The sequence below is a fragment of the Amblyomma maculatum genome, chromosome 2 (genome assembly GCF_055883805.1).
Source record: "Amblyomma maculatum isolate TAMU_Amacu chromosome 2, ASM5588380v1, whole genome shotgun sequence".
Taxonomy (NCBI): domain Eukaryota; kingdom Metazoa; phylum Arthropoda; class Arachnida; order Ixodida; family Ixodidae; genus Amblyomma; species Amblyomma maculatum.
This window is the reverse complement of record NC_139345.1, coordinates 86,362,513-86,389,572: the sequence shown is the minus strand read 5'-3', so window position 1 is coordinate 86,389,572 and position 27,060 is coordinate 86,362,513. Positions and strand designations below refer to the sequence as shown.

The following is a 27,060-nucleotide window of genomic DNA, read 5'->3' as shown; positions in this document are numbered from 1 at the left end:
ACCCCGCCTGACCTGTATTTCGTTTGCTTTCTAGCGTCGGCTTCTTTCATTAAAGACTATACGCCTCCCATCTTGATTTAACTTGAGAACAATGCGATCCGCACATAATGTCAGATGTCAACAGTACAATGGTCTTCGTTTATGCAACCTGCCAATTTCAAAGTTTCTATTTTTCTAATAAAGAAGAAAAGCCTCGTATCTATGATGTACGTACATTACGCAGTGAACATGATAAAAAGTGCAGTTTATTTTATTTTTTTTTTTTCAACTTGCAATCAAGCATTTATTTTTCCCTCGAGGTATACGACGACCTTGGGTTGGCAGCGCATTGTTTAAGTATAGTACAACGCAAAGGGCCTATTGATCACATTGCACTGAACTACACGATACAGTAAGTTTTAGCGCATGGTCTTACTCTTCCAAAATGGCGAGTGTGTCTTCGATAATTTAGCGTGGGTGGCAGATATTGCTGGAGGCGCTTCGTAATAACACGAAGTTTTCTTGCTGGCGCCACGAGCGAACGAAGACATCAAACGCTAGCAAACATACGTCCCGTGCACACGGAGCCCCTTTAGGTAGCCAGGTCTCTAAAATATGTTGTTCAGGAGTGAAAAGCACGTGAATTTTTTCGGTCAGATGTACAAGGTCGTCACGCTTTGTTTCAACATTGGTCGCTCTCTAAAGTGGCCTTGCGCTACGCGGTCGCATATCGAAGAAAAGTGACTCAAGCACAGAGGGACCTGAAGGTAACGCTTCGCATGGCTACTGTTCGATCACGCCTGTATTCATTGGCCAACTATCATATTCAATATCTGCTTCCTCCGTTCCTTGCACATCACTCCATGCCAAAAGTACCAGAGCTTGGACTCAACCCCCTCCGATCCTGTCCATATAATTCGTGGTAGTTTGTTGAACCGGCTAGAGTGAATAACCTTAATAACTACAGCGAAAAGAATTTTCTGGTCATGTGACAGCCCTCTGAATTTTACAGAAGAGTGCAAATAATGGCTTCAATAAAAACTTTACAAAAAAATCAAACAGTTCACTTTGCGCATAACATTTTTTACAGATGACTATGCTTTGCGGTTTCTATTTGCCCTATAGAGGTACATTCAAAAGGAGAGTGTTACGGTCTTTCAAAGATCTAGATATAGGTTACAGAAAAATGGCTTAAGGGGCCAGAGCCACGAAACCCGAGTATCTGGTGAGCTTCCTTTCATTACGCGAGCGACTTCAAGGAGGTCAATACAGAGCGTGATTCAACTCACCACAACTTGGTCCATTCGAATGGTAGAACCCAGCTGAAAAAAAAAAAAAAAGAAAGAAAGAAAGAAAAAAAGATAAAAGAAACGTTTTTTTTTTTTAATTTTTCATTCTTTAATAAAAAAGTCGGCACAAAAAGCGGTAAGACGCTAATTAAAGTGCGAGTTTACGAAAAGAAAGGTAGCCTGTGTATTTTAGCAGTCAAAATCAAATGTAATGGTTCGAAAACCTATGCGAATAATATCACAACAGCATGATCTCTTCACATTAGCAGTCAAAATCAAATGTAATGGTTCGAAAACCTATGCGAATAATATCACAACAGCATGATCTCTTCACATGAGACCCAAAAGGGTGAGCGCAGCAGCCTGTTTTCAACCGGGATCATAGCGCAATATAAGTTTACAGTGCGCTATGTTTATGTGCTAATTTGCACACGCCTGCTGTCCTAGTACTCGAATCCGCACAGACACGTTCGGCTGTTCTGAAACGTAATACTCTCATCATGAAAACAGGACCGAAACACCAGACGTAAACTGCGCTCAGAGCATGCAACTTTCATGTCAGGTTTATCTTCACCTAAAGGCTCGAATACTGTTTTCTTTTCTTCTTTTTTCTGACACTATCGCGGATTTGCATCATGCATATGTATTTGAGGTCGAACACGTTCATGACCGTGCCTCCCCTACTGCTGCATAACGTACTATAATATCGGCCGGCCTTATTTGCTCCACCTGGGAATGCGTGTCTGTGTTGCCACTCATAATCATCACTGGCAGCAAACTTGTAGTCCCTCCGCCATATTGAGGTAGACTGTTCTGAGTGGTGTCAAACGAAACGGCAATATATGAAGCACAGGATTGTTTTCCAGCTGAGTCTTAACATGTGTGAGGGATTTGCACATACGACCTCGAAACCGTGATAGAGTGCGACCTTCGGGGCGCCGTGGCGGGCGAACTAATGGCCGTACAGAGGTGCGGGTGGTACCAAACGAATTGTTGTTTCGTGATATACACATTGTACCCGAATTCTGTAAAATTTGAGCCAGCGCTCTTAGTCGTACGCCTGGGGCGGTCGATCTTTCCTTTTCTCTCTCTCTCTCTTATTGGCGGCGATCTTCAAATGAAAGCGCGATCATTGCATTTGAGGAGAGATCGCTGTAACCGGCCCTAGCAATCACACGAAATGTGTTGTTTTTATTTTTTTTTTTTGCACGCGTCATCCTGGACGCTTGCTCGCCTGATGGGCAGGCTTATCGGTCTTTGAACCCGCACTTACCGTCACACACTACAGCGATGTTGCAGATAGTGCAGTTCGATGGATTCAATGGAGGCCTCGTCGAGGTGGCGTTCAGAACTTCCACTTTGCACTTTTCCCACGTATGCGGCTTCTTCTGATCGAATCTACGCAAACAGTGCAATAAGCGCAAACAATGAGTATATTTCCATCTGTGGATCTGTGTCTATGAACGCAGACATCAGTAATCGTGCGAAGCTGCCTGAGCGCGTAGAAAGCAGAATCGTGGTCCTTCTTATTCTTCTTATTCAATCATCAAGCGCCGTAATAGAAACCACGAAAGGGCATGCAAACGGGTCGGATGCGAGTAACTCTCGAGCTCGAGCGTCCCGGTAAACATTGACATCTCCGGTCGACCTCTGCCAATTTCCGGGTATACACTCCCCGAGACCACAACGTCCTGTTACCGAAAAGCAGAGGATGCACTTTTTGTAGTGACTGTTCATGAATGGCAAGGATCGATGAGCTCACATGGACAAAGATAGAGCAGTGATGAAATATTTTCTGTTTGCGGGTGGTTCTCAGTGTTTGTTTGTGTAAGGTTAAATTTGCAACAGCATAACCAAAGGCTTGGTCCGGGTAAAAGTTTGCGATTTTTTTACATTTTTGTAAAGGTATACTCCCTCAATAACTCCCAAATTCTCCCCAAGCATGCCGATTTCGTCGTGTCTGCGTCGTGATCTCGACCAACAGGGTCAGCCGCGCCACGTGCAAACCTCTCTCACTCTTTGCTAATCTGTTTTTCATATGTGTTGCTTTGAGTGCTCTATAGAGCTACAGCATGCATTAGGAGAAAAATAATATCGATTGGCTGCTCTACTTCTATAAGCCTCAAAGCAGGAGGTGCGAATGGGGAGAATGAATTGCTTGCTTTGTGGTAAACACAATAAGAATTAATTTCATGGTGAAATAATTCCTAAGCGAAGTGACGTTGTTCGAGCTATATGCTAAAAATTACATAATGCTTCCCTAATGCTGCACATGCCACTGTCTTCAATTCATGCAATATATGCACGCTTGCATAAAGTAAAAACGTAAACCAAATTAAAGGTGACCACACATTCTGCTTAAAAGCTTTTATAGTTAGGAAAAATTAAACATGGCTTTCTATAACTAAACGCGCCATGACTAACAACAATTTCAATGCATAGTTATATTTAGGTTTCTAAAGCGTACATTACAGTCATCGCTGTCGTCGCCCAAATTATATATGTCACAATCGCAAACTAAGTGACGTTCAGTCATTGGCCAATGAATTTCTTTAAGGGAAGAATTTCATGGCAGTCAGACTGTGTCATCTGAACTGGCCTCTTCAGTGAGCTACTAAGGATGTGGTAGCGCCACCTAGTCAGATTTGGCCGGGCCCTGTAATACTGTTCACTGATTATTAAGCGTTTTCAGAGAGTGCGAGTGACGTCACTATGCAACAACTACAGTGCCATATTCGGACCACTAAGCATGGCTCACGTCACTGAGGTCATGAGTGACGTCAGAATAAAGACCAGTCAGCGTGGCGTGGGTTGTGTTACATACTCAAAGACCACACAATCCGAGAAACGTACCCATAGCATCTATCGCTCTAAACCTGGCCCGTTAGTCGCATACGCTACTAAAACTGCGCTGCCATCTAAAAAACACACACGCGCCATTTTGAGCGCATTTTTACTCGCTCGGCAACAACTGAAAGCAACGTGTCCCGGTAGGAGCTGCAAAGGGTGGCTCTCACTCACACGTCGGCGAGCCACAGCTTGTGCTCCTCGAGACCGAACCGACGCATGAGTTCGCAGAGACGGTCTTCGCTTGTAGTGCTCATGCTCAGCATGTCCATGGAGATGGCCTGGCACTCTTTCTCCGCCTGGTCTGCCTCGATGGGGCCCGTCAAGCCGAGAATGTGGCAGTAGGTGCGGGCGGGCCATGTTTCGAAGAGATCTACACACACACACACACGGTGAGGAGGAAAGCGGAGCATATTCATATCGGCCATGAGTGCATCAAATGTTCTACAAAGCATTCGCTATGCTCTAATTGCACTGGTGCAGCCTAAACTGCAAACATTTTTTTTGTAGAAGAAGGATTTCTTACAAGAAGGTTTAAAGCAATCGTAATGATGGGGTTCTGGGCAGAAATGACTCGCTATTCTCAGAGTAATAATACCAAAGTTGCACAGAGCAACTGTCTGAGGGGAAAAAATACTCAAATCATGGGTATCCAACAAGTGCGGTGAGCCAGATGATCATGCCAACTCTACAATACACATCGATACTAAGGAGCCGTTGCTTGGGGGAGGAGGGGGGGGGGGGGGGGAACCGTATATCCGCTAATTTGTCGATAGTGTACGATTGTTATCGGGAACTGCAACGGCCATGTTCTTATGTTATCTTTTACATCCGTATATAGCATCATCTCTTGAACTAGAGAATGGCCCGCTTGCTGGAGTGATGACTATTAGACGCCCAGCGGTCAGCGTATATAGTCCACGCTGCGTGACTGTTGTCAAATTAAAGCTTCCGCACTAGCGCCAGTACTGAAAAGTCAGAAACGCTGTGCCAGATGTACATGTTGTGACCGAGCCTTATGATCCATGATAATCAGCTGTAGTTCTGTGAAATGAAAAACATGAATGCGGAAGTTTTCGATTGTACAGCTTTTAAAGTGGTAACGATAACAATATGATCAAGCGATCATCCTGAACCTGCGCGAAGTTCAAAAACTAATACTGCGAGTCCGAATTTTTCATTTTAAGGAACGAAATTTTGTTGCCTCCTGCAATACAGCATACCACTTGCTTATAACGGATTCAATTCGCTGTCTCATTAAGATAGTATAGTTACTCGGCAAGCATAGTTATAGATTTATTTACCTAGTGAAGCAGCGCAACGGCACAAGGCCAAGGGAAGAAAGGGCAGACAGAAGAGTTCCCTTGGCTTTGTGCCGTTGCGCTGCTTTACTAGGTGAATATGTCATACTAACTAGACCATCAGTTCATGTTGTACAGTTATAGACGTGCTGTCAGAGTGCGGGCACCGCGTGAGTATGTTTACTAACATTCTCCTACTTATTTCGTACACTTTTCACAACAAAACGCTCAATTTAATGATTAAGGAAAAGAGGGTGTTTTCTAGATCGGTTCAACAAAATATCCATGGATCTGAGATTTCATCGAGGCCAAAAGGGTGCAAATGAGAGCATCCAAACTCAGTGGAAGAAATAAGAGGAACATGCGACGACAACGAAAAGATCAATCTTAATTAGGATGGAGCAGAGCCTAGTGCGCATCATCGACATGGATTCTGAGATGCTATACTAGCGCCAACTTCTGTTGACCACATATTCGACGGAGGCGAAATGTAAAAGCACTGGTGTCCTGTACCACGTCTGTACAAGTTAAAAAATGTCACGTGGTCGAAAATAACCCGAGGCCGTCCACTACGTCATTCTCATAGCGCAAGTGCAGTTTGGTTAATTAAACCTTAATGAAATAACATACCATGGTCTGACATGAAACGATATAACAAGCCGTATAGCGTATAGCGTAGAATCAGGAATTGGAAATCTGATAGCGCCTAATTAGACAAGTACAAGGCGTTATGATAGGAGTACATATATATTTACAGAATCAAAACTAAGATTCAAAGCCATTTTAAAGTTTCTAGAAACCACTTGATAGGACGGACGGTTTGCTGCGAAGGCAATGTGCATCTCTGTCGGAATATTCCTTTCGGCGACTGAAATGGCCGAAGATGGTCAACAGCAAAAAAAAAAAAAAAAAAAAAAAAAAAAAAAAAAAAAAAAAAAAAAAAAAAACTACTCTTGCTTATTATAATGCACAAGATGACCTACATCTTCTTTAATACCTTGCAGAAAAACTGAATTGACTGTTGTATTCTCACGTGTAAAGGAAGCACAGTGGGCTATGAGGATAAGTGTTTTTGCATTTCACCTTCATGAATATGCACCCACCTCGGTTGGAGCTAAACCTCTGATTGTCCGCCAGGCGGGCACATAAGCATTGTGGCATGGCAGTATAAGAAAAAAGGGGCTAAATATTATTAGATAAATGTGCATATGGAAAGAAAATAGAAAATAAACTAACCTGCCTTTTACGAATTTACACATTTTCTTGTAAGCTTCAAAAATTAGCACGTATGGATCTTGAGATAAGAAATACATAGTACTTATAAACTATGTCGAGGTCGAGGTGCCGCTCTCTTATGCACATCAAGGCGTTAAAAAAAAAAAAAAAAAAAAAGCTGATGCTGACGACTCCACTTCATCGTGCGTTTTTCACTAAAAGTGGTCGACGTAAGCTGAAAAGTGATTACAGCGCTCTGAAAATCAGAAATCATTTCCAGTTAGGAACTTGTTCGCGATGGCCAGGGCGTATAACTAAATCAGGAGATTAAAGCGCGGTGCGCAGGAAGTTCAATGTTATAGTTGTTTTTTTCCTTCCCACTTGTATTTTGGGTACGATTACTTTATAGAGGAGGTGATTCGAACGACAATGCATGATTCTCCTCAGTTGGGCTATCAGTACACAAAGAGCAAACCACTGTTTAATAATCAGAAGCAATAAAGAATTAGTTCCGAATTCATACTCACAGCACTTCACCCTCTTTGGCACTGGTTTCGATTGGGTTGTCGGAGCCAACGGGTACGTGGAAGGAATCGTCGACGTAAGCAGCTGAACTAAAAGGAAGAGACCCAAGATAAGAAGCAACATCTCAACCACTGTTTACTGCGTGAGCACACGTGACAATCCGCACGCGAGCACTGTTTTCGAAGAGCCAGGCAGCAGAATCCCGAGTCACGACGTCCTGCTGCACGTAGCGTGTAAAGCCCGATGCACCATCACAAACCCACAGCTGCCACAGTTCTTTGGCCGCTCTGCACAGTGGGGTGCAGAAATTTCTATTCTGTGCAATTCTGCCAACTCGGCGAGTTAGTGCGGCCAATGAGGATAGTGGTGTCCAGGCTCGCTGGCAAGGCTGCGCACGTTTCTGGGAAAGCGTACCGTTATGGGGACGAGCTGTTGAAAAGGGGCCGCCACGTAAGCTTTGGCCGAAGGGCGTGCTGACGGTTTACGATCGCCCGGCTGACGCACTTCCGTGCGGCAGCACGCGGCAAGCGTGTTGTGTTTTTCAGCACACGCCGCTTCATCAACAGCGGTGTGAGGTTTCCGGACAGCCAGCGCAGTACCTTCGTGTAGTGCAGTGAAAGTCGAGACGGGCCCTGCGGAGGTGACGGTTCTGAAGTAGTCACCTTTAACGACGTGTTAATATCTATATATACATTTCCTTGGGCGTCTACAACAGGTGAAGGAAGATGGACTTCCTAAATGTGGCCACTGTGTTCGAAGGAAGCACCTACTTGCGGGGCAATGATTAGACAATAAGGCGTGTCATGGTCACGTACTGAGCTTAACAAGGAAGAGAGTGAAAATTTAATTGTTGACCAGCTCCCGGTTAGTGTGCAGTGACTGGCCTGCGTGACATGAAAGGAAAGTTCAGCCTAGTTAGAATATGTCAAATAAGCTGGCCGACATTTTGGAACTAGAGTTTATAGCTGCAGTCTACAATGTGTTCTTTTTTTGTCCATTCTCCCGCCACAAGTTGGCCAGCACACTAAAATACGCAGCAAAGAAAATTTAGGTAGTATGCGACAAAATAATAATTTCATGAATAGATACGTCTTTTAATCGCATGACGCTTTGAAGCAAAGCAAATTCAGTGCAGTAGATATGCCCAGTATTCTTACCCTTAAGCACGTGCTATATGTAAATACGCATACTTAAGAAACAATTTCGAACTGTGGCTCACTAACGTCGGCATAATTCTACAATTTTTACCTCATTTGTAACATTATTCGTTACCTGGGACTAAAAAACTTGGTACACAACCGATATATTTATATTGAGAGTGAATTGCTATATAGAAATCATGCCGGCATTCACATGGACACCGTGGACACCGATAGTTTGGACATGCAACTCGAAAAATGGCTTGCCTCAAGCATGTATTCACGGCCCTACAAACCTTACTTAAGTGTCCTCAGGTTTGGTGACAACTCAGACGTAGGCTACGTACGCATATAGAATTTAACCACTGATATCGCAAGTGACCAAAAAAGCTATGACTCTGAGCTGAAATGCAAAGAGGCACATAAATTCAAAATTATCTGGCAAATCATCAAGTATTCGATTTACATAATGGTTTTATAAAGAACGAACACGATAACTAGTCCATCAACAGCTTTCATGGCTCTAATACACACCACTCTTATATATTAGTCTTTTCAGCAGCTATATATAAACAGAAAGTAATGCAAACTCGAAGGCACACAGGCTTAAAGTTCAGAAAAGCTTTATCGTTTTCAGCCTCGCCCAGAAAAAAATTACTGCTGCATAATATATGGTCATGCATTTAACTGCGACAAGAAAAACACTTCTCTTTCGCGAACTGAAAGCCGAGGACTGAGCGGAATGCAGAGTGACGTAAGCCGTGGCCAAGCGCTCTGTTTAGGTCGGCACACATTCAGGATCTGGTTTGCAGAGCGTGAAGCGTGGAAAAACATAAGGGCTTCATTTCCATGTAACGCATTACGTATACGCCGATAGGCTCCTATGCTGACATATTAGCATAAAATCCGCTTCTTTCCTTAAAAGGCATCACTGAGTTTGTCTAAGTAAAGTTGATCTTATGCATTCACTCTGGACACGCATGGAATAGTCGGATTAGTTCTCCTTACTGACTTTTTATTTTCCGGTTAACAGGTACAATTGAATTGGCAAGTATCTGCGCCATTTTTGACAGTTTTTCAAGACTCGCTGATGGTTCTGAGCAGAGCAGGTAAGTCCTTTGGGTGACTCATAGGTGGCTTCTCCAGCTTGCGATTAACGATAAAACGGAAATCTGGCTAGTGCGTTAAACTGCATTACGTCCTTGATAAGAGATTAATCTCGTTCCATTAACATTCCATTCTTTTTTATAGCCGATCGCAGTGCAGTGATGTATTCAAACGCTGGCAGCGTTCTTGACGCGAGTGTGACTCACTATGAAGCAAGCCGCACTTTCGAACAATCGCGCTCGCAGGGTGTATCTATAGATCCTAATAAATAATGCAGGCCTGGTTCTCCGTCGCGCACCAGCCCCACACTTCCCCGCATTGTTTGGCTTCGGAATGCCGCGAAGCAACGGTCGAATTCCGTTTCGGCGACCGGCGAGCCATCCCGCCGTTCTGGCGTCGCAGCTAGTTCACATGCTAGCGGCAGTGTCCGGCGACCGGGTGGAAACAACGTTAATCATACCCGTCGGGATCTTTCGCTAAAGAGAGTGGGAGAGAAGAGAGACATGCGCCAACCGCACCTCCGGCACAGGCGCCGAATTAAGCATTCGAGTCTCATATTCGCGTGATGCCACGTGCAGAAACTCGTTTAAAATCTTCGAGCTAGTCTCACAACGTGGGGCGCTACGTGGTTCCTGCTACGGCCGAACCGCGGCGCATGGAGGCTATGTCTACATTAACCCGGAGCGAACCGTAAATACTCTGCTTAGCGAGGGCATTTGCCAACCGCCGGGCGTTAGTCACCGCGAGGGACTGAGAGCGTGCGCTCCCGGCTCTTACGTCACCCCCTGGACGAGGAAAAGTATGTCAGAGGTCGTAGGAAGGCACGTAAGGCGGGAAAGTATTCAGGCCGCGCTACCTGGCGCAGCAGTCTGCGCTTTCAATGTCAGCTTCCAGTTAGTGAGCAGCTGAGCGAGACGCCTTAGATGCAGTGGAGCATATAACCGCAGGTGTTATGAAATACAAAAAAGGGTATGAGAAGCACACGGACCTGTGGTGCAGGTTCCCTTTATTAACTCAATAAGGGTATTATAAATGGGGGCTCCGTTGCACTTCATCTATTTTGATAAAGTTGCCAATTAATTCAGTGAACGCCTCGTGAGGTGAAAGCCATTATTCGTTACACTTCTCTACTAGGAGCTGTGGCGCAACAAGAACAGCCAGAATGTTTTAATGTTGCTGCGACGAAGGTGAGAATATTGGTAGTCTACGAAATATGGCGTGGATAGCTTCGACCGGTCGATATAGGTGACCGGCGTCCTTTGCTCAATTTTTGTAATAAAAGAGACTTTCCTTCTCTGTGTACGTGCGCAGTCGACTGACTGATTCCAGGTGGCACTCGGCTCGCCACCGCACGGTCTTTTAGTATGTGCGCCATGCTCATTGAATAATTCTTCGTCACAATGCGTGCTACTTGAGTTTCCGCATTTCATCGCATTCCGTTTGATCTTTTTTTTTTATTACAGGCTTATAGCTTACCAACAGCAGAGGCACCTGTAAACGCTGATGTGCATTTGGATAGGCTGTCGCAGAACACGTACAGCCTACTTTGCATTCATACGTATACGAACTAAAACTAAGCAATTAATTAAAAAAAAAGCGGAATACCGTAGCCCAGTAGATCAACTGACAACTGCTGACATCCGCATTCAGGGGCGTTGTCAGAATGGGGGGGGGGGTCTGACATCTTTCTCTTTTCACGAAATTATCTGAGCGTTGCATCTCCCCCCCCCCTTTCTCCGCCCCCTTTCGGCCTGCCTTGCCCCCCCCCCCCCCCCCCCCCCCGCATTTGTTTGCGACCTGTACCGCATGTCCTAGTGTACAGCATCTGGTCGAGATGAACTCAGTAATATAGATAATATATCTTAAATTTTATACACGAGCTCTCAGAATAGAGTGTAAATTCAGAATTTTTAGGTCAGCTCGAAAAGCATTTGACTGAGATATTTGCTTCAGTGGGCCATTTACGCTCCTTTATTTCTCAGACTGGAAAGAACTCTCTACCATGTAACGCCTATCGCCCATTTGGGACATTGTTCCCGAGAAAAGCGGATTTCGGTTTTTCTCAGAAATGCAGAAGCAGCGCTGCTGACTCCTTAGAAGCTTTTGTAATGTGCGAGTGGTCTTTTATAGCCGGTAAAAGCGATAAATGGCAACCTGGCGCGAACATTTTTATCAGCTGTTTTAAAAGACATTCTGCAACTTCAGAAGCTCAACATTATAGATGAAACCAATAAACATATATGAAAATAGTCTCTGTTAATAATATAATCTTAAAAAAACGAAACATATACTGCCGACTAGGCCACGCGACTTTCACTTACAATCAGTTAGTTTCACTGGACTAAGGCCCACCACCTTCCCTGAAAACCTTTTTACTTGGAGGCATATTCACTGTAGTGCACGGGAAATTCACGCAGAGTCTAAGTCCTCGATGAAAGGCTTCGTTTGTTTTCAGCGAATAGGGCACTACATGCGTTCGACCCCTCCCAACAAGGAAAAATCTTAGATGCCTCGAGTGGCGAGAAATCCTAGTACTACATAAGTGCGCAAGCTGCCAGCAGCACGTGCGTTAAATAAATTCCGGCTTTAACCAGGGTCACGTACGACAAGGTTTTTATTTTTTAATGGTAGGTCTCACAACACGCTAGAGCCTAAATAAATAGCCTAAATAGAAAGCAAAATAAATTTCTACCGCGTCCCCAGCACGTAATTTTTAGTGAGCTAATGCACGCTTCTGAGCTGTGTCCACACTCTGCACATTCATTCCATTCCTTTTCTCGCTCTGAATATACAAGTCCTCTGAAAGTGCTTACGCAGTGCCTGATCACCTCAAAAAGAAGTGCTTTTTTTTTTGTTTTTTCAAGCATGAAATGGAGTAGATATATATATCACACTGTTTCCCACAAGCTCGCCGACAACCTTTTGCAAACCGTGGGGATCGTAAAAATTTCGTAAGCGCAAATGCATTAGGAGAGTTGTTTGTACCAGGAGATGGCAATTTGTTCTCTGTTAACGCATTCTAGAGAGGCTGCCAGTGAAAAGCCTTGAACCGTTAAATTATAACTATTGCTGCATAAGGCATTTCTCAGCGTTAAACAAGCTAATGGGGTGTGCCACAGTCGAGGTCGTGCACTATGGTACAGTGGAACGAGATGCACAACTAATGCAATCCGGCACATTCTGATGGCCAGCGAGGGTAAAATCATGGAAAGGATGCAACCAGACCAATTCTATATCCGCGGTGTGTGTGTGTGTGTGTGTGTGTGTGTGTGTGTGTGTGTGTGTGTGTGTGTGTGTGTGTGTGTGTGTGTGTGTGTGTGTGTGTGTGTGTGTGTGTGTGTGTGCGTGTGCGTGTGCGTGTGCGTGTGTGTGTGTGTGTGTGTGTGTGTGTGTGTGTGTGTGTGTGTGTGTGTGTGTGTGTGTGTGTGTGTGTGTGTGTGTGTGTTGATGATTCGCACGCGCACGCATTTATGCTTCTGCGTGTTTCATCCCTACTGATATGAAAAAAGCCCTTAAGAAGGTATACACAACAAATGGCGCTTAACGTGGCAGCGTTAAAGGCACCGTTTCCCGGAAAATCCGGCGTAGGTGTTTTTAGAGAAAAATCATGGGCATGCATCTGGCAGATGACAGTTTGTGCAAGCAACATTCCCGGGGCACTAAATGGCCGTCTGGTTGTGTGATGTCATGAGTACCATTAGATATGGCCGAAATGTCACATAAGCTGCAAACAAGGGTAACTCATATGAGAAGGAAAGATGAGAATGAACGGAACCTTCCAGAGGACCCTTTATTCAGCAGTCTGAAGCGCTGCCCCTATAGGTACTGTCGTGACGCTGGGACTAAGTCGACCCGGCCTTCACTTGGTAGCGTGCAGAGACTCGGGGTTGAAGAAGGACTGAATCTTCGAAGTTGGTAAAATATGTACAAGCAGGTTTACTGGCACTTTGAGAAAACGTATTTACAAGAATATTTACATGAAAAAGAAGGGTACATCAGCAAAATGACAAGCGTTAAGAGTTCATAGCGAGAAGCGACTGGATGAGCCGTTTACCCAGGGCCCAGAGCGACATTTCGTGCTCTGCAGCGTCCTTAAAAACCCCCTATGTCCAGCCCCTCTCTGAAGATGCTGACCAACCAAATCCAGGGCACGCCCCTCAGGTATCGGCATCCAATCGAACACATCACTGCACTGATGGTCTGAAGCACTGACTGGTCCGGCATTCATTCGTTGGGCGTGATCACTTGTTGGCGGGAAAAGCTTGGGAACGGCGAGGAGAGGAGGTACATTTCTATTCTTCAGCAAAGAAACCACAGGCTGGTTCTGGGGGTTTTACTTCTCAGAAACCCGAGTGCACGTGGCGCCGCATAGGGCTCCCAACATGGTCCCTTTTCGACAATTGCAAATCTTTCCTGCATTCCCGGGAAATCACTTAATGGCCGTATGAGTCATGCTCTTCTCTTGTCCTGCACGTCAGCGGACATGTCACTCTGTCGTCTCCTTTGGATAGGAGGCATTCATCACTGGAGGATAGCACTTCTCGACTGGAAGGGTGAACAAAAGAAAGCACTTCCTGCTATTTCCCGCAGGGGGACGTTTCTTTGTGTTTTTCCAGACGTTCTCTTGACAGGGCCAATTTTGGCATTTGCAGGTTGTCCACAAAGCAAAACATGCTTACAAAACAGGATTCCTGGAAACAGGCTCACTTAGAGCCAATGGACCATCACCACATATTCACAAAACTTTTCCATGCCCACAGGCGAACAATAGAGCGCGCAAATGCGGATGCTTGGTCGTAACAGCCTCCTCCCCCGCCAGAAGAGACTCGGAGGGCAGCAGCCGCAGCTGCTGCATGAAGAGACGACTTAATGGCCTGCACGTGAACGCTTGAAGCTCGCTGTTGCATGTCGCGTTGTCTTGATTGTTGTAGGCCAAATTGCTTGAGCTATCTGAAACTCAACCACATGTCGAAGCAAGCACTCGGCTCCCGTCTGAAGAGACCAGGTCAAAAGAAAACTGCCATTGTTGTTCGAGAAAAGCCCACTCTCAAGACGTTCAGGACCCACGTATGCCTCGAAAACCAAACGTGCTGCTTTACATAGTCATCTATATTCAAGCGCACGAAAAAAAAAAAAAAACCTGATTATCAATTTGGATACATGGTGAGGAACATCTCGGACCGCTTAGAAAGAGCGGCTAAGCGCGTCCGCATTCCCATTTAACTTCCCCTTTTTGTATCTTATTTCAAAATTGTACTGCTGTAAAATCAAGCTCCACCTAAGAAGGCGACTGTTCTTCGATGTCGCAGTTTGCAGCCAAGCCAGGGGACAATGGTCCGTCTCTACGGTGAATTTGGCCCCTCCAAGATAGCACTGCAATTTTTGAATGGCCCATACAATGCAAGCGCATTCCTTCTCTGACGCGCAATAAGCCCTCTCTCTAGAACTCAGTTTTCTGCTCAAGTAGAGCACGGGGTGCTCATTACCGTCGTCATCTCTCTGGCAGAGAACAGCACCTAACCCTCGATCACTGGCATCACACTGGACCGTGAATTCTCGGCCATAGTCTGGAGCTCGCAATACCGGACGGCTAATCAGCACAGCCTTCAGGTTTACGAAGGAGGCTTCCTTTTGTTCGTCCCAGACTACATTTGTCGGTTCTGTCTTGCGGAGAGCGTCGGTCAGAGGGCTAGCCAAAGCTGAATAGTTAGGGATGTAGTGATTGTAGTACCCAGTCAGACCCAGGAATGCTCGAATTTCCGTCTTCGTGCTCGGCCGCGGGTAGTCTGCTACCGCAGAAATCTTAATCTCGCTGGGTTTCCTGAAACCTTGACCTACATTGTGACCCAAGTAGTCCACGGTCGCCCTTGCCAGGCAACATTTCTCGGCCTTTACGGTTAGTCCAGCTTGACGCAAAAGGCTCAGTACAGCTCTTAGATGTACCATATGGTCCGCCCATGAGTCGGAAAAAACCGCAATGTCGTCTAAATAAGGCACCGCGAATGTTTCACACCCCTTTAAAACCCTATCCATGAGTCGGGAAAAACAAAATGGAGCATTTTTGAGCCCGAAACTCATCATTGTTGGCTGGTAGCTGCCCGTCGGAGTGACGAAAGCCGCGTATCTGCTGGCGCGTTCAGTGAGCGGTACTTGCCAGTATCCTCGAGTAAGGTCCAGCGTAGTCACATATGCCGCTCTACTGACCTGTTCTACTCTCTCCTCAATATTCGGAATAGGATACACTTGATCCCTGGTGAGAGAATTTAGCTTTCGGTAGTCTACCACAGGCCTAGGGTCTTTACCTGGAGCTTCTACTAAGATCATAGGCGAAGCATAATCGCTTTCCGAGGGTTTTATTACTCCCAATTCCAGCATGCGAGTTACTTCCCTATCCAGAATTTCTCTTTGCCTTGGAGAAAATCGGTAGCACCTTGATCGCACTGGCACGTCTGAAGTCAGCTCAATATCGTGCTCAGTCAAATCAGTCCTGCCTGGCCTGTCCACGAAGCAGGCCTCAAACTCTGTTATTAGCTCGCCCAGATCGGACAGCTGGGATTTCTTTAGTTCTCCTCTCTGCTCCGTCTTTTTGTGAAGCTCCTGAGCGTTGCTTCCTTTTCCGCTGAGGCAAATCAAGTTATCCCCCATCTCCTCGGGAAGGTTTAACGTTAGATTTACCACGGCTTCCTTCTGCACATAGGGCTTCATAAGATTGCAATGATAAATGCGCACTGCTTTACGCCTATCGGGGATTTTCACTGCGTAGTTAGTGTCAGAAAGCTTTGCAACGACTTCAGCAGGTCCTTCCCACTGTACTTCGAGCTTATTCTTGGGATCATTGGCTTGCTCCATAGCTAAGTCCTCTCGGGTTCCACTTAAAAGTCTCGTGAGATTACTAGACACTGGCGGCAAGAGGTTACTTTCAAGAACGTCCTCATTCCGTGTCTTATCAAGCTCACTTTCATGTTGACTTATCTGAGATGCCTCGCTCTCAAAGTTTTCTGGCCCGCTATTTTCCGCATTTACCACTGTTTTAACTGCCGTTTCCTCCGCTGTTGATTTTTCTGAAATGAGCAGTGTAGCTAGTTCTCGCGCCTTTGAACGTGTTAAGGCCTGCACATCTCTGTCTCCGAAAATCAGAAGGCAAGCTTTGACCTTCTCGTAGTTGTCCGCGTCCTCCTTGTTTAGCCGCGCGACAACCTCCGCTGCCTCGCAGGGCAGAACCGTCAATAATCTCTGAGACCACGTGTCTCGCTGGAAGGACAGTTCTTCGCAAGTTCGCTCAAAGTTACCCAGATACAGACCGATATCCCCTGATATCACATATGGCTGCATGTACTTTGACATCTTGAAATCTGCCTCCTTGTTGAGAAGAGGTACCGCTAGCTGGGGACAATTGCCCGACCTCTTGCTCAACTCTACTTCTAATTTCCGGAGCTCAATTTCTAGCTCCCGCTTTTTTGCTTCTCTCTCAAGTTCACGCTCCCTTTCCTCTTTTTCCCTCTGACGTTCGCGCTCTCTTTCCTCTTTTTCCCTCTGACGTTCGCGCTCCCTTTCCTCTTTTTCCCTCTTTTCCTCTTTTTCCCGCTCTTTCTGCTGTCTGAGCTGTTCCTCCTTTTTTTGGGCGATGAGGTTCCATGCTTCACTGAGCTCCTCATCATCGGCTCCCAAATCTGTGATTGCCTTTATAATCAAAGGTTTTCGTGCCAAACCACTTGTATCAATTCCCAATTCCTCACACAATAGCAACAGGTCCGGTTTCTGCAGCTTTTGTAGGTCCATGATCGCTCCGAGTGTCGGCTACTTCCAAAACAACAGTGCAAACTACCAAACCTAAAGGCGTTTCCACACTCTCTTTACCAGTTCTAAAATCTAACCCTGTTCTAGAACCTGGTCCACATCAGAAGAAAAGCCAAGCACTCACCCACACATGCGATCGATGTTCCGAGCTGCCCTCTTGTTGGCCGATTGTTGCTCCTGCTTGTTGCTTGAGATGCCACCTCCGATCACAAGGTGTTGTGGCTTGTAGCTTCAGATCCACCTCCAATCACCAGATGTTGTGGCTTGTAGATTCAGATCCACCTCCAATCACCAGATGTTGTGGCTTGTAGATTCAGATCCCAACGCTGGGCACCAGTCGTTGTGCTTGCAGATTCAGATCCCACCGCTGATCACCAGTTGTCGTGACGCTGGGACTAAGTCGACCCGGCCTTCACTTGGTAGCGTGCAGAGACTCGGGGTTGAAGAAGGACTGAATCTTCGAAGTTGGTAAAATATGTACAAGCAGGTTTACTGGCACTTTGAGAAAACGTATTTACAAGAATATTTACATGAAAAAGAAGGGTACATCAGCAAAATGACAAGCGTTAAGAGTTCATAGCGAGAAGCGACTGGATGAGCCGTTTACCCAGGGCCCAGAGCGACATTTCGTGCTCTGCAGCGTCCTTAAAAACCCCCTATGTCCAGCCCCTCTCTGAAGATGCTGACCAACCAAATCCAGGGCACGCCCCTCAGGTATCGGCATCCAATCGAACACATCACTGCACTGATGGTCTGAAGCACTGACTGGTCCGGCATTCATTCGTTGGGCGTGATCACTTGTTGGCGGGAAAAGCTTGGGAACGGCGAGGAGAGGAGGTACATTTCTATTCTTCAGCAAAGAAACCACAGGCTGGTTCTGGGGGTTTTACTTCTCAGAAACCCGAGTGCACGTGGCGCCGCATAGGGCTCCCAACATGGTCCCTTTTCGACAATTGCAAATCTTTCCTGCATTCCCGGGAAATCACTTAATGGCCGTATGAGTCATGCTCTTCTCTTGTCCTGCACATCAGCGGACATGTCACTCTGTCGTCTCCTTTGGATAGGAGGCATTCATCACTGGAGGATAGCACTTCTCGACTGGAAGGGTGAACAAAAGAAAGCACTTCCTGCTATTTCCCGCAGGGGGACGTTTCTTTGTGTTTTTCCAGACGTTCTCTTGACAGGGCCAATTTTGGCATTTGCAGGTTGTCCACAAAGCAAAACATGCTTACAAAACAGGATTCCTGGAAACAGGCTCACTTAGAGCCAATGGACCATCACCACATATTCACAAAACTTTTCCATGCCCACAGGCGAACAATAGAGCGCGCAAATGCGGATGCTTGGTCGTAACAGTACGCAGGCACGTTCGTACAATTTGGCTAAAGCGGGAATGTTTATCTATGTGGCGCGATTTTCCACAGAATATGGTAGCTGGCAACGTTATGCGATTTAATGTTGCTGTGCGTTCCGCCGTGCTGTCGGGATTCATTTCATGGTTACGGCGCTCGACTACTAGCTGCTCCCAAGGACGGGGGATAGAATCCCGGCCTCGGCGGCCGCTTTTCGATGGAGGCGAAAGGCAAGGCGCCCGTGTGCTGTGCCATGTCAGTGCACGTTAAAGAACCCCAGGTGGTCACAATTTCCGGAGTCCTTCACTACGGCGTCTCTCATAGCCTGAGTCGCTTTGGGACGTTGAACCCCCCAAACCAAACCAAACCAATCATACTTTTTTATCCTCAGGGGTTTCGCGTTACATAAAAGGGGGGGGGGGGGGGGGAGAACAAATTCAACTACAAGGAGAAGCGTGATACAAAACTATGCTGTTAAAAATATCTCAACACGAAACTCAATACAAAAGGCATACATGTATGCAGGAGTTAATAAAGCATCCAAACATTAATATCCCACATAATCAGTGCGTAAGAGACCAAGAACTTCTGATTAGTCGGATTTAAACAGGGCGATTAATTTGGCTCTAAAACTCTCAGGGCGATTGATTCAAGTAAATGTCTGGGAAAGATGCTTCCAATCATGGCATATTTAAGGAAAGAATGAATTAGAGCAGGTTGTTGTCTTAGAGTGGTGAACAACGGCTCTTTGAATGTGGTCGACGCAAGGTGAGAAGAAATATTGTTATTTTATGCAAGTAGTCTTCAAGAGCAAGGTATGGCAATATACTTGTGGAAAACATATATGCGTGAAATTGAGGATAGATTTCTTACGCGTAACGCTGGGTGTCCGATGATCATTTCTAACACGGGGGCTTCGTTCTGCTCAGCATCTAGTTCATTACCGAGGTCCCAGTTAGAGGATGCATACTCAAGTTGAACCCGCCGAGGTGGCGCACAGGTTATGCCGTTCGACTACTGTGCCCAAGGATACGGTTCGAATCCCGGCCGCGGCTACCGCGTTTTGATGGAGACGAAAAGCAAGGCCCTTTGCAATGTGAGTGCACGTTAAAGAACCCCAGGTGGCCTAAATTTCCGGAGCCCTCCACTGCGGCGTCTCTCAGCCTGAACCGCCAGGGAAGTTAAACCACCACAAACCAAATCAAACCATACTCAAGTTGCGGGCCGATAGACGTGTGTACAATAGAACTTTCAATCAAGATGTTACTTTTTGCTTTTAGTGCGAAAACCCTCATCCAGCCATCCCACTCCTGAAGTTTCGGTAATGGCTCCACGTTTGGTTACTACAGCAACTGCGACGCCAGCTGTTGTCGAGCCACCGAAGCGGCGAGTGGGACGACGGAACGTACAACCGATACCTATGTGGCAGGTCCCCTTCCCTTACTGCTTCTTGCGTGACATTTGCTCATGCGGTATCATTAATGTACTTTCATGTGACACAAGATTTCCCCTCTTTGGTATTAAAACTGTGCCGGAACGACGTACGTGCCTCCAATTGTAGGGCGTGATAAACAAAACGTTTGCCAAGATCTTTTCCCGTCTCTCAATCCTAAACTGTCAAGCAACGTCGTCAAGCACAGTATACAGATCCTGAAGATACAACCAAAAGACAATAACTACCCAGGTGGCACAATCAATCATCCTAATATTGATGCTGCGTTGGGAATGCACAGTTCCAGTGTTGGCCCAGCGGTTTGTGCTGCCTAGGGGAAGAGAAAACGTAAGAGGCAGGAGATTGCCCGAGTTGCTGCCACACCAAAAGTACGGACTGCGAGGCTGGAGGCTGACCGTAATCAAAGCCGCGTTAAACCCGCTGTTCAGCCGTAAAGTCGTACCCCTTACGAACGACCATTGATTTAACCATGATTGAACCTGCCTCTTTCTTTCATTTTTCGCCAACTCTAACATACGTCTACTGATGAATACGTGAGATATAATAAAGACACAAATTAAACGATTAGTGACTATGCTACCGTCAAAGTACATGCACGCTAACGAGGGTCCGCAAGGGTAGCCGGAAGACGGTAGCCATTAACGCTGTCAAGTCATATCTTTTACAGGCGGAGTCTAAGGCCCCCATTTTTAGCGCACGGGTTCAGCATCAATTTCTGACGCGAATGTAATAAGTACTGAATGGTGTGAAACCGTAGATGACAACGGCTAACCATCGCGCCATAATTTTCGCCCATGTTAAGAGGAAATCAGTAGCCTAGAATTGAAGAGAAATTTTGCTAGTTAAATGTACCTTTCGTGAAGTCAAGTTGTCGGTGGTTTTTACAATTTGGCGAAAATATCTTGTTTGCAATTAAACGCTTTCTCTTCCTTCCTGTCTCTAACATGAGCTGTGCATGGGGCAGATGCAAGCGGGAGGGACGGCTGACCTCGCTGAATGCTCACCCCTTTGAAAGGACGGAGGTACCATAGCCGGAAGCCTTTTAATTTAGCCTTTTCATATTTGCTACGACATCCTAATGCCAGCGAACATTTTTTGTGAGTTGGCGGGGGCGCATCATTACTTACCCAGGCGAAATCTGTATACGAACTACCTTATGGAAGCTGTTTAGTATCTCACTCGGCTCCCTCACCTGGCCGAGGAGTATATATATGCTCCCCAAGTAGGCAGAGCAGTCGAACATTTTATGAGATGCTTGAGAAAAGAAAAAAAAAAACATTATTGCTGCGTCATATCGAAATTGTTTGCTTAAAACAGCTGTCAATACGAGCGGACGCACACGCTCCACGTGTTTGTATCATAGCAGGCTTATGGGCCGTGAGGCGGCGCTAAGGTCAGTACGTTCGTTCCCGAGCACATACACCCCGCGAACTATTACCGCCAACAGTACATGGTGGGGTTACGTAGAATGGGTGGATGGGGCGAAAGGGGGAGCTCTTGAGAACAAGCCTTCTGTGGTCACGTGGCCTATAATTGCCTTAAAGTGGGGCACGCACGTTGGTAACAAGGTATGGTTACACTATGCATACTTGGCTGTACATCCCCAGCCTAGCCGCCTGCCCTAAACAACGCTTTTTTGCCTTCATATCCACGACAAAGCAATATAACGGCTACACAGATGCTGATCCGACCCCTGTTGTCCCAACTGCCCTGAATGCGAATCATCCGCAGCCACCAGGTACCGCCACTTTCCCAAGTCTCCGCTTAGCGTGCATGGCTGATGCCGCATCAGCCGTACGAATCAAAATGCACCTTTCGAAAGGCAAGCTATGAACGCATCGGATGCTTACTATGCGTCCTAAACAAACGAGTCCATTCTGCACAATACAGCTCTAAGCCATCCACCGCGTTAAAAGACTCAATTTTCCTTCCTATTTTCCTACTCATATTTTCCTTTTTCTTATTTTTTGAAAAGGGGAGTATGTCAGGTCTCGGAACGAAGTTATGATCATTTCGGCACACGAATCAGCACAGTGTTGTGTACCACCTATGGCAGCAAGTACTATGTTGACATATGTGAGTGACCTAGCTTGTGTAAAGAAAAAGTTCGTGCTCTGCATATCTACTGCTACCACATATGCTCCACCCCTTCTTGCTTTTTCTATCTTCTTTCCTAACCGCAGTGACCTTTGATCTCCGTGCGCTTCTACACTAGTTTGCAATGCTGACTCAACATACAAATTTTATTCATTTGAAAGGCATCGCTGTCAAAACTGGCATGAGTATTTGACTTGTGGGTGGCGTAAAATCGCGTCAGCATGGTGTGAGCACACATGTTTTTATGATTTTTCTTGACACCAACATCAACTATCAATGGCCGCCCGAGTACACTAATACTTTCTATTCGTTGCAGCCTGCTTGTTTTTTTTTTTGTTTGTTTTTTTGCCAAGAGCACTGCAATCTTTATGCACTGGCTCTTTTTTAATCCATTAATAGCTTACTTATCGTTATCATTATAACCGTGGTAAACGCTCTGCTAGCTAGGCTTTGGCGCACTAGCGTGGATGATACAAAACGCGTGAACTTACACCTGTGGCACTCTAACCAATGCTACAGGAGTAATGCATGAGTTGACATGCTCGTGTAGGTGCAATCAATAATCTTCTATTCTCCCAGTACCCATAGTGAGCTTGGGAGGGAAGATTTTCTAATGTTGGTTCACTCGGTGAAATATGTGCATGCTGTTCCAAAAAAAAAAGCAATCTATAGGCAGAACATGGGAGTTAAACCACCAGTAGAGTGGCGTCGATCTCCGCAGTGCTTTAAACGTGCAAAACGGTGAATGTCGACGACCGAAGCGGGGAATGCTTAAGAAGAGACTACCCATGTATACATATAGACGATCTTCATGTACCATGAACTACTATGGCAGGGTGTATGCTCAAATGAACATTTTTCATGTAGGTGATATATGGACAAGCTGATGGGCCAATCAGGTACACCCAGTCTGAGAGATCGAAATGCACCTTTCCGCACAGCTGCGCATATTAAGCTTTTCAGCAAGCAGGCCAAAATCTCTAACGCAACTGCAATTATAATGCTTGGCTTCCACTAGATACGTTTCGAGCGTTCTACGCAACAGGTGTCCGTAACGGTCAAGTATCGAGACCATAATTTCCTCCTTCATTGCAAAGCAGTGAGTAGCAGCCGTACCTTTTCCCCTCATTGTCCATCCTTTCCACGAGATCACTCCCTCTAATATCGACGCATGCAGGGCAGGTTTGAGTCACGTTATCCTCGTTCCTGTTCACTAGACTCAATTAGCTTGCGCGGCTTCGTCGCTTAAAACAATCTGAAGTCTGTTTCAACGGTTAGATGTATTGCCAAACAATTCTGTACTCAGAAATGTTTTTTTTTTTATGCTATACTTGACCCCATCAAATAAAACTCTTCACCTTTCTAGGACTATGCCTACTTCGACGCTCGGGCATTTCATCTGGTATGCAAGTCGTGTCTCATCTGGGACACAAGAAGCTACGACTACCTTTGGCATGTGGTGCACAACAGCCTTAGCTAACAATTCGGCTAGATGAAGCACATAAATAAAAGACGCAGTCTGAGGCAAATTTGATTTGGCAGAGAAAGCCGTACATGGAGACTGCCCTTCCTTGGTTGTTTATGCCTGCTCTGTACTGTTCACTGCATGCTTACTGAGCAACAAGGTAAACTGTAACTCTGAACTATCTTTTTATCCAATAGGCGTGCAGAATAAACGAAACAACCAAACAAGCAAAAATAAAAACAATAATGAATGCAGCCACTGCCACAACGGTGGGTTCCTAAAGTAACGTTAACGCTCCAACGAATAACACCGCACAGACCAATTCTGCTCATGTCGGTTTTCAGTCCTTCCCCATTTAGACAACCACATCTTTTCGCTTTGAACGAAGCCTAAGGGTACAGCATACAGGTGGAATTCATTACTCCTGAGTTTTATTATAATCGACATCGGATGTTCAGATGGAGTGGTAAACATGGTTATAAGCCATTTAGAGGAAATTAATACAACGTCATGAGAACCTGATTTTTATTCTTATTATTTGCCAGTAACTTAGATGACAAGTAGTAATGACAAAAAAGTCTGCCTCTTTGCGAGTTCTTTGGAATGTCTTACATTACTACTACTAAGCATATTCAACATGCGATGTGTAAGTTGGGGTTGAACCATTTTAAAGCTTGCTTCCTTCTTATGGTTGGAAGCATTCTACTTAAATCTTTGGAGACCAATGTTTACCCTTCGAAATTTATGCGCCTCCGACCGCCTTCACACATTCCTGTAAGGTTGTCACGGCCGCCGGGGAGGCTACAAGTATTTATTACTAATTAACTAAGAAACCGTACCGGTTGAAGGAGAGCAACGCAGTGAATTCCTCAAGCAGCAGCGATGAAAAACATTTGGAGATTTTCCCTGAGAGGGAACTGAGCGGATAAGCCAAGCTAACCAGCTGAAGAATGCCAGCCTCGCGAAGTGCTTCACGTTCAATTAAACGGCTAATGAACTGACGCTTCGCGTCGTCCGCGACGTTTTGATAACATTATCTAGGCATCGAATCTCAGCCCTTTGCTCTGCTCTTCCTTGCTTGTGACTCAACTCAATAAATTTTATTATGCTACTAACGCAAGGGCTCGCACAGGGAAGCCAACCACGTATACGTGCCTAAATTCAAGAATAAGCTTGGCGGTCTTGAAACCCTTCGCACACACTGGCTGTCTCAGTGCTTTCGCTATGGCAAAAGCTACACGTAACGTCGGACCCGTCGAACGTTGAATATTTTGCTCTACATGGCCGACACTTTTTCTAAGTCCAGAAGCCATGTTTCGCCACAGGAAGGGCAATGACAGGCTGACAGGGAAATCGATCTTGAAAGAGTAAAAAAAAATAAAAAAAATAGATCGAATGGAGACTACTATGGAAAGTACATTTCTTTTTTTGCAAAAAAAAAAAAAAAAAGATTGTTGTTTGTATCACTGCTGATTATGCACTTTGACATTGTGTGTTCCGTACCGTGATAAAGTTCCGCCGAATGTTCCTATTACCCACAGCTGATGTGAATGCGTTTATTCTTAAGAGAAAACTGGGCCCACGGTATACTCGCGCGCTTGACGCTATTTTTAGCCTTAAACGAGAAAACAGGTACTCTGGGTGAATTCTGGAAAGTGTGCAAAAATGCGGTACAGCAGTCCGCCTTTTTTTTTTTTTTTTTGCAGTGTCTGCGTTGCGATAAGAGTTACGTCGGAGAAAAGCCGTGTCGCCAACCGGTTTCAGCAGTTTGCTTACAGACGAAGAGAATCGATCTTAGGTATTCTTAAATGTAAGCCCTTTTATTTTATTTCTGATATTTTGCGAAGAAGAAAAAAACGCGACTTCAGACAAGGACGTAAAACCGGGTGCGAGCTCGGCAAGCGGTGTGTCATAAATTCTGACCAGGAGACTTGTGACCGCCTTAAGTGCATTTTGTAAAGCTCAAGTTTCAGCTCTACTTTTACCAAATTCGGGGTTAAGGCTGACTACGAGGCTTGACACCACCTATGGCAGATCACCTTGTGCATACGGCGTGCCCATTAAGAGCTCTCCATCAGTGTTCCTCTACTGCAGCAGTCAGCTGAAGGCGTTGCTTGTCACGGAAACATGCAACACTAAGCCATCCTATCATCTTTATGGATGTCGGCGGCGGTAAACTGCCTACATTGCGCACAGCAGCGGCTCGTTGCAGTGACACATCCCCGTGCCACAGAGATAAACCGGCCCCGAACATAGGACGCGCAAGCAACCTACCTGCTTTGTCGGTGACGGCTAGCTGTCTCCGAAAGTGTCTCCTCAACCCACCAACCGCGGCAGCAGGCTCAAACGCGCACATAAGCACAATTCCACACAAGGCGACGCACCAGAAGAGCACGGCCCACCGGCCTCGGACTCTGTCGGTCACGGACGAAAGCGGACGAGCAACGCCATTGATTGCACCTCGCGCACTCATAGCGTCCTTGTGGCTCGGCGTCGACTTCACTCACACCCACGCACGCACACACACCGCACCGCGGCTTTCGAAAGCAGTCTTGTCCGCGCTCCCGACTTCAGGAGACCTCACTTTAACCGAAGAATCAACCCAATTTCCTCCGCTCTGCTTTCCTTTTGCTTGTCTCCATCCACGGCGATCACGTCATCGGTCACAGTCACGCCGCGATGACCAACTTGCGATCGGCGATTTCCGCTTCTGGGAGCCGTCTCACGGCATGGCATGGGGGCGAACCGGTGTGCTCTGCGCAGCGGCGGCGACGGCGACTGCGAGACGCGAGGGCAAGCGCGTAAGCATTCCGCGGTGGGACGGCACCTTTCTTTCTGGAAAGCCAAGCGACCGCTAGCCAGGTTGTGTGCGCTTGTGAGAGGGCTGCCCCTTCCCTCCTTCTCCACGACCCTCTGTTTCGCGCCGCCTCGTCCTCCGCCCTTAACGCCTTAGCGCGGTTGGCTGACGCTCTCGAGCTTAGATAAGCTATCGGTACGTATACCAAGTGTGTGCTCGCGCGACGTTTCCTACGAAGCGAATGCCACGATGTGTAATCTATACGGGCGCCAGCTCCCTTATTTCAGGAAGCACCCCAGTGACCGCCGACGCCATCCGGACCTCGTCTAACGTGTCTCATTTCCCTGCGAGAAATTAGAGCAAAATTCAAGCGTACACGCGACAAATTTGATGGCGGTGCCCCTCTTCGAGCCTGCCCACTTTCATACTCATCATCTACCTGCCAACACCTACCACAGGGCAGAGATTTTTCCTACATCGCTGCATCTTATCCGCTACGGTGCCAGCTGCATCCACCTGATCCCCGTAAAGTTATTAATTTCACCCGCCCACCCTACTTGCTGCCGTCTCATGCTACACTTGCCTTCTGTTGAAATCCAGACCAACCACCACGGTTAGGTGTTTGCTTTCAAATCTCATGTCTTGGTCATGTGCCCATTTTTTCTGCTTGATTTCTACTAGGATCCCAGTGACTCCT

The 27,060-nt window shown here is 46.2% G+C and overlaps 1 protein-coding gene across 3 annotated transcripts in view; it reads right to left on the bottom strand.

The window, feature by feature from the left end:
* The window catches only part of LOC146199210 (uncharacterized), a 77,272-nt gene extending 50,834 nt beyond the window's left edge, over positions 1-26,438 (bottom strand). For all 3 annotated transcript variants that reach the window (XM_084594685.1, XM_084594688.1, XM_084594686.1), the window contains exons 1-5: positions 25,841-26,438; positions 7,159-7,245; positions 4,290-4,488; positions 2,542-2,666; positions 1,269-1,301 (exon numbers count right to left, since the gene is read on the bottom strand). In XM_084594685.1, coding sequence (XP_084450811.1) covers positions 1,269-1,301; positions 2,542-2,666; positions 4,290-4,488; positions 7,159-7,245; positions 25,841-26,039 — 643 coding nt within the window. In that variant the 5' untranslated portion in view covers positions 26,040-26,438. The remainder of the gene's footprint in view (positions 1-1,268; positions 1,302-2,541; positions 2,667-4,289; positions 4,489-7,158; positions 7,246-25,840) is intronic.
* Between the last annotated feature and the right edge of the window lie 622 nt (positions 26,439-27,060).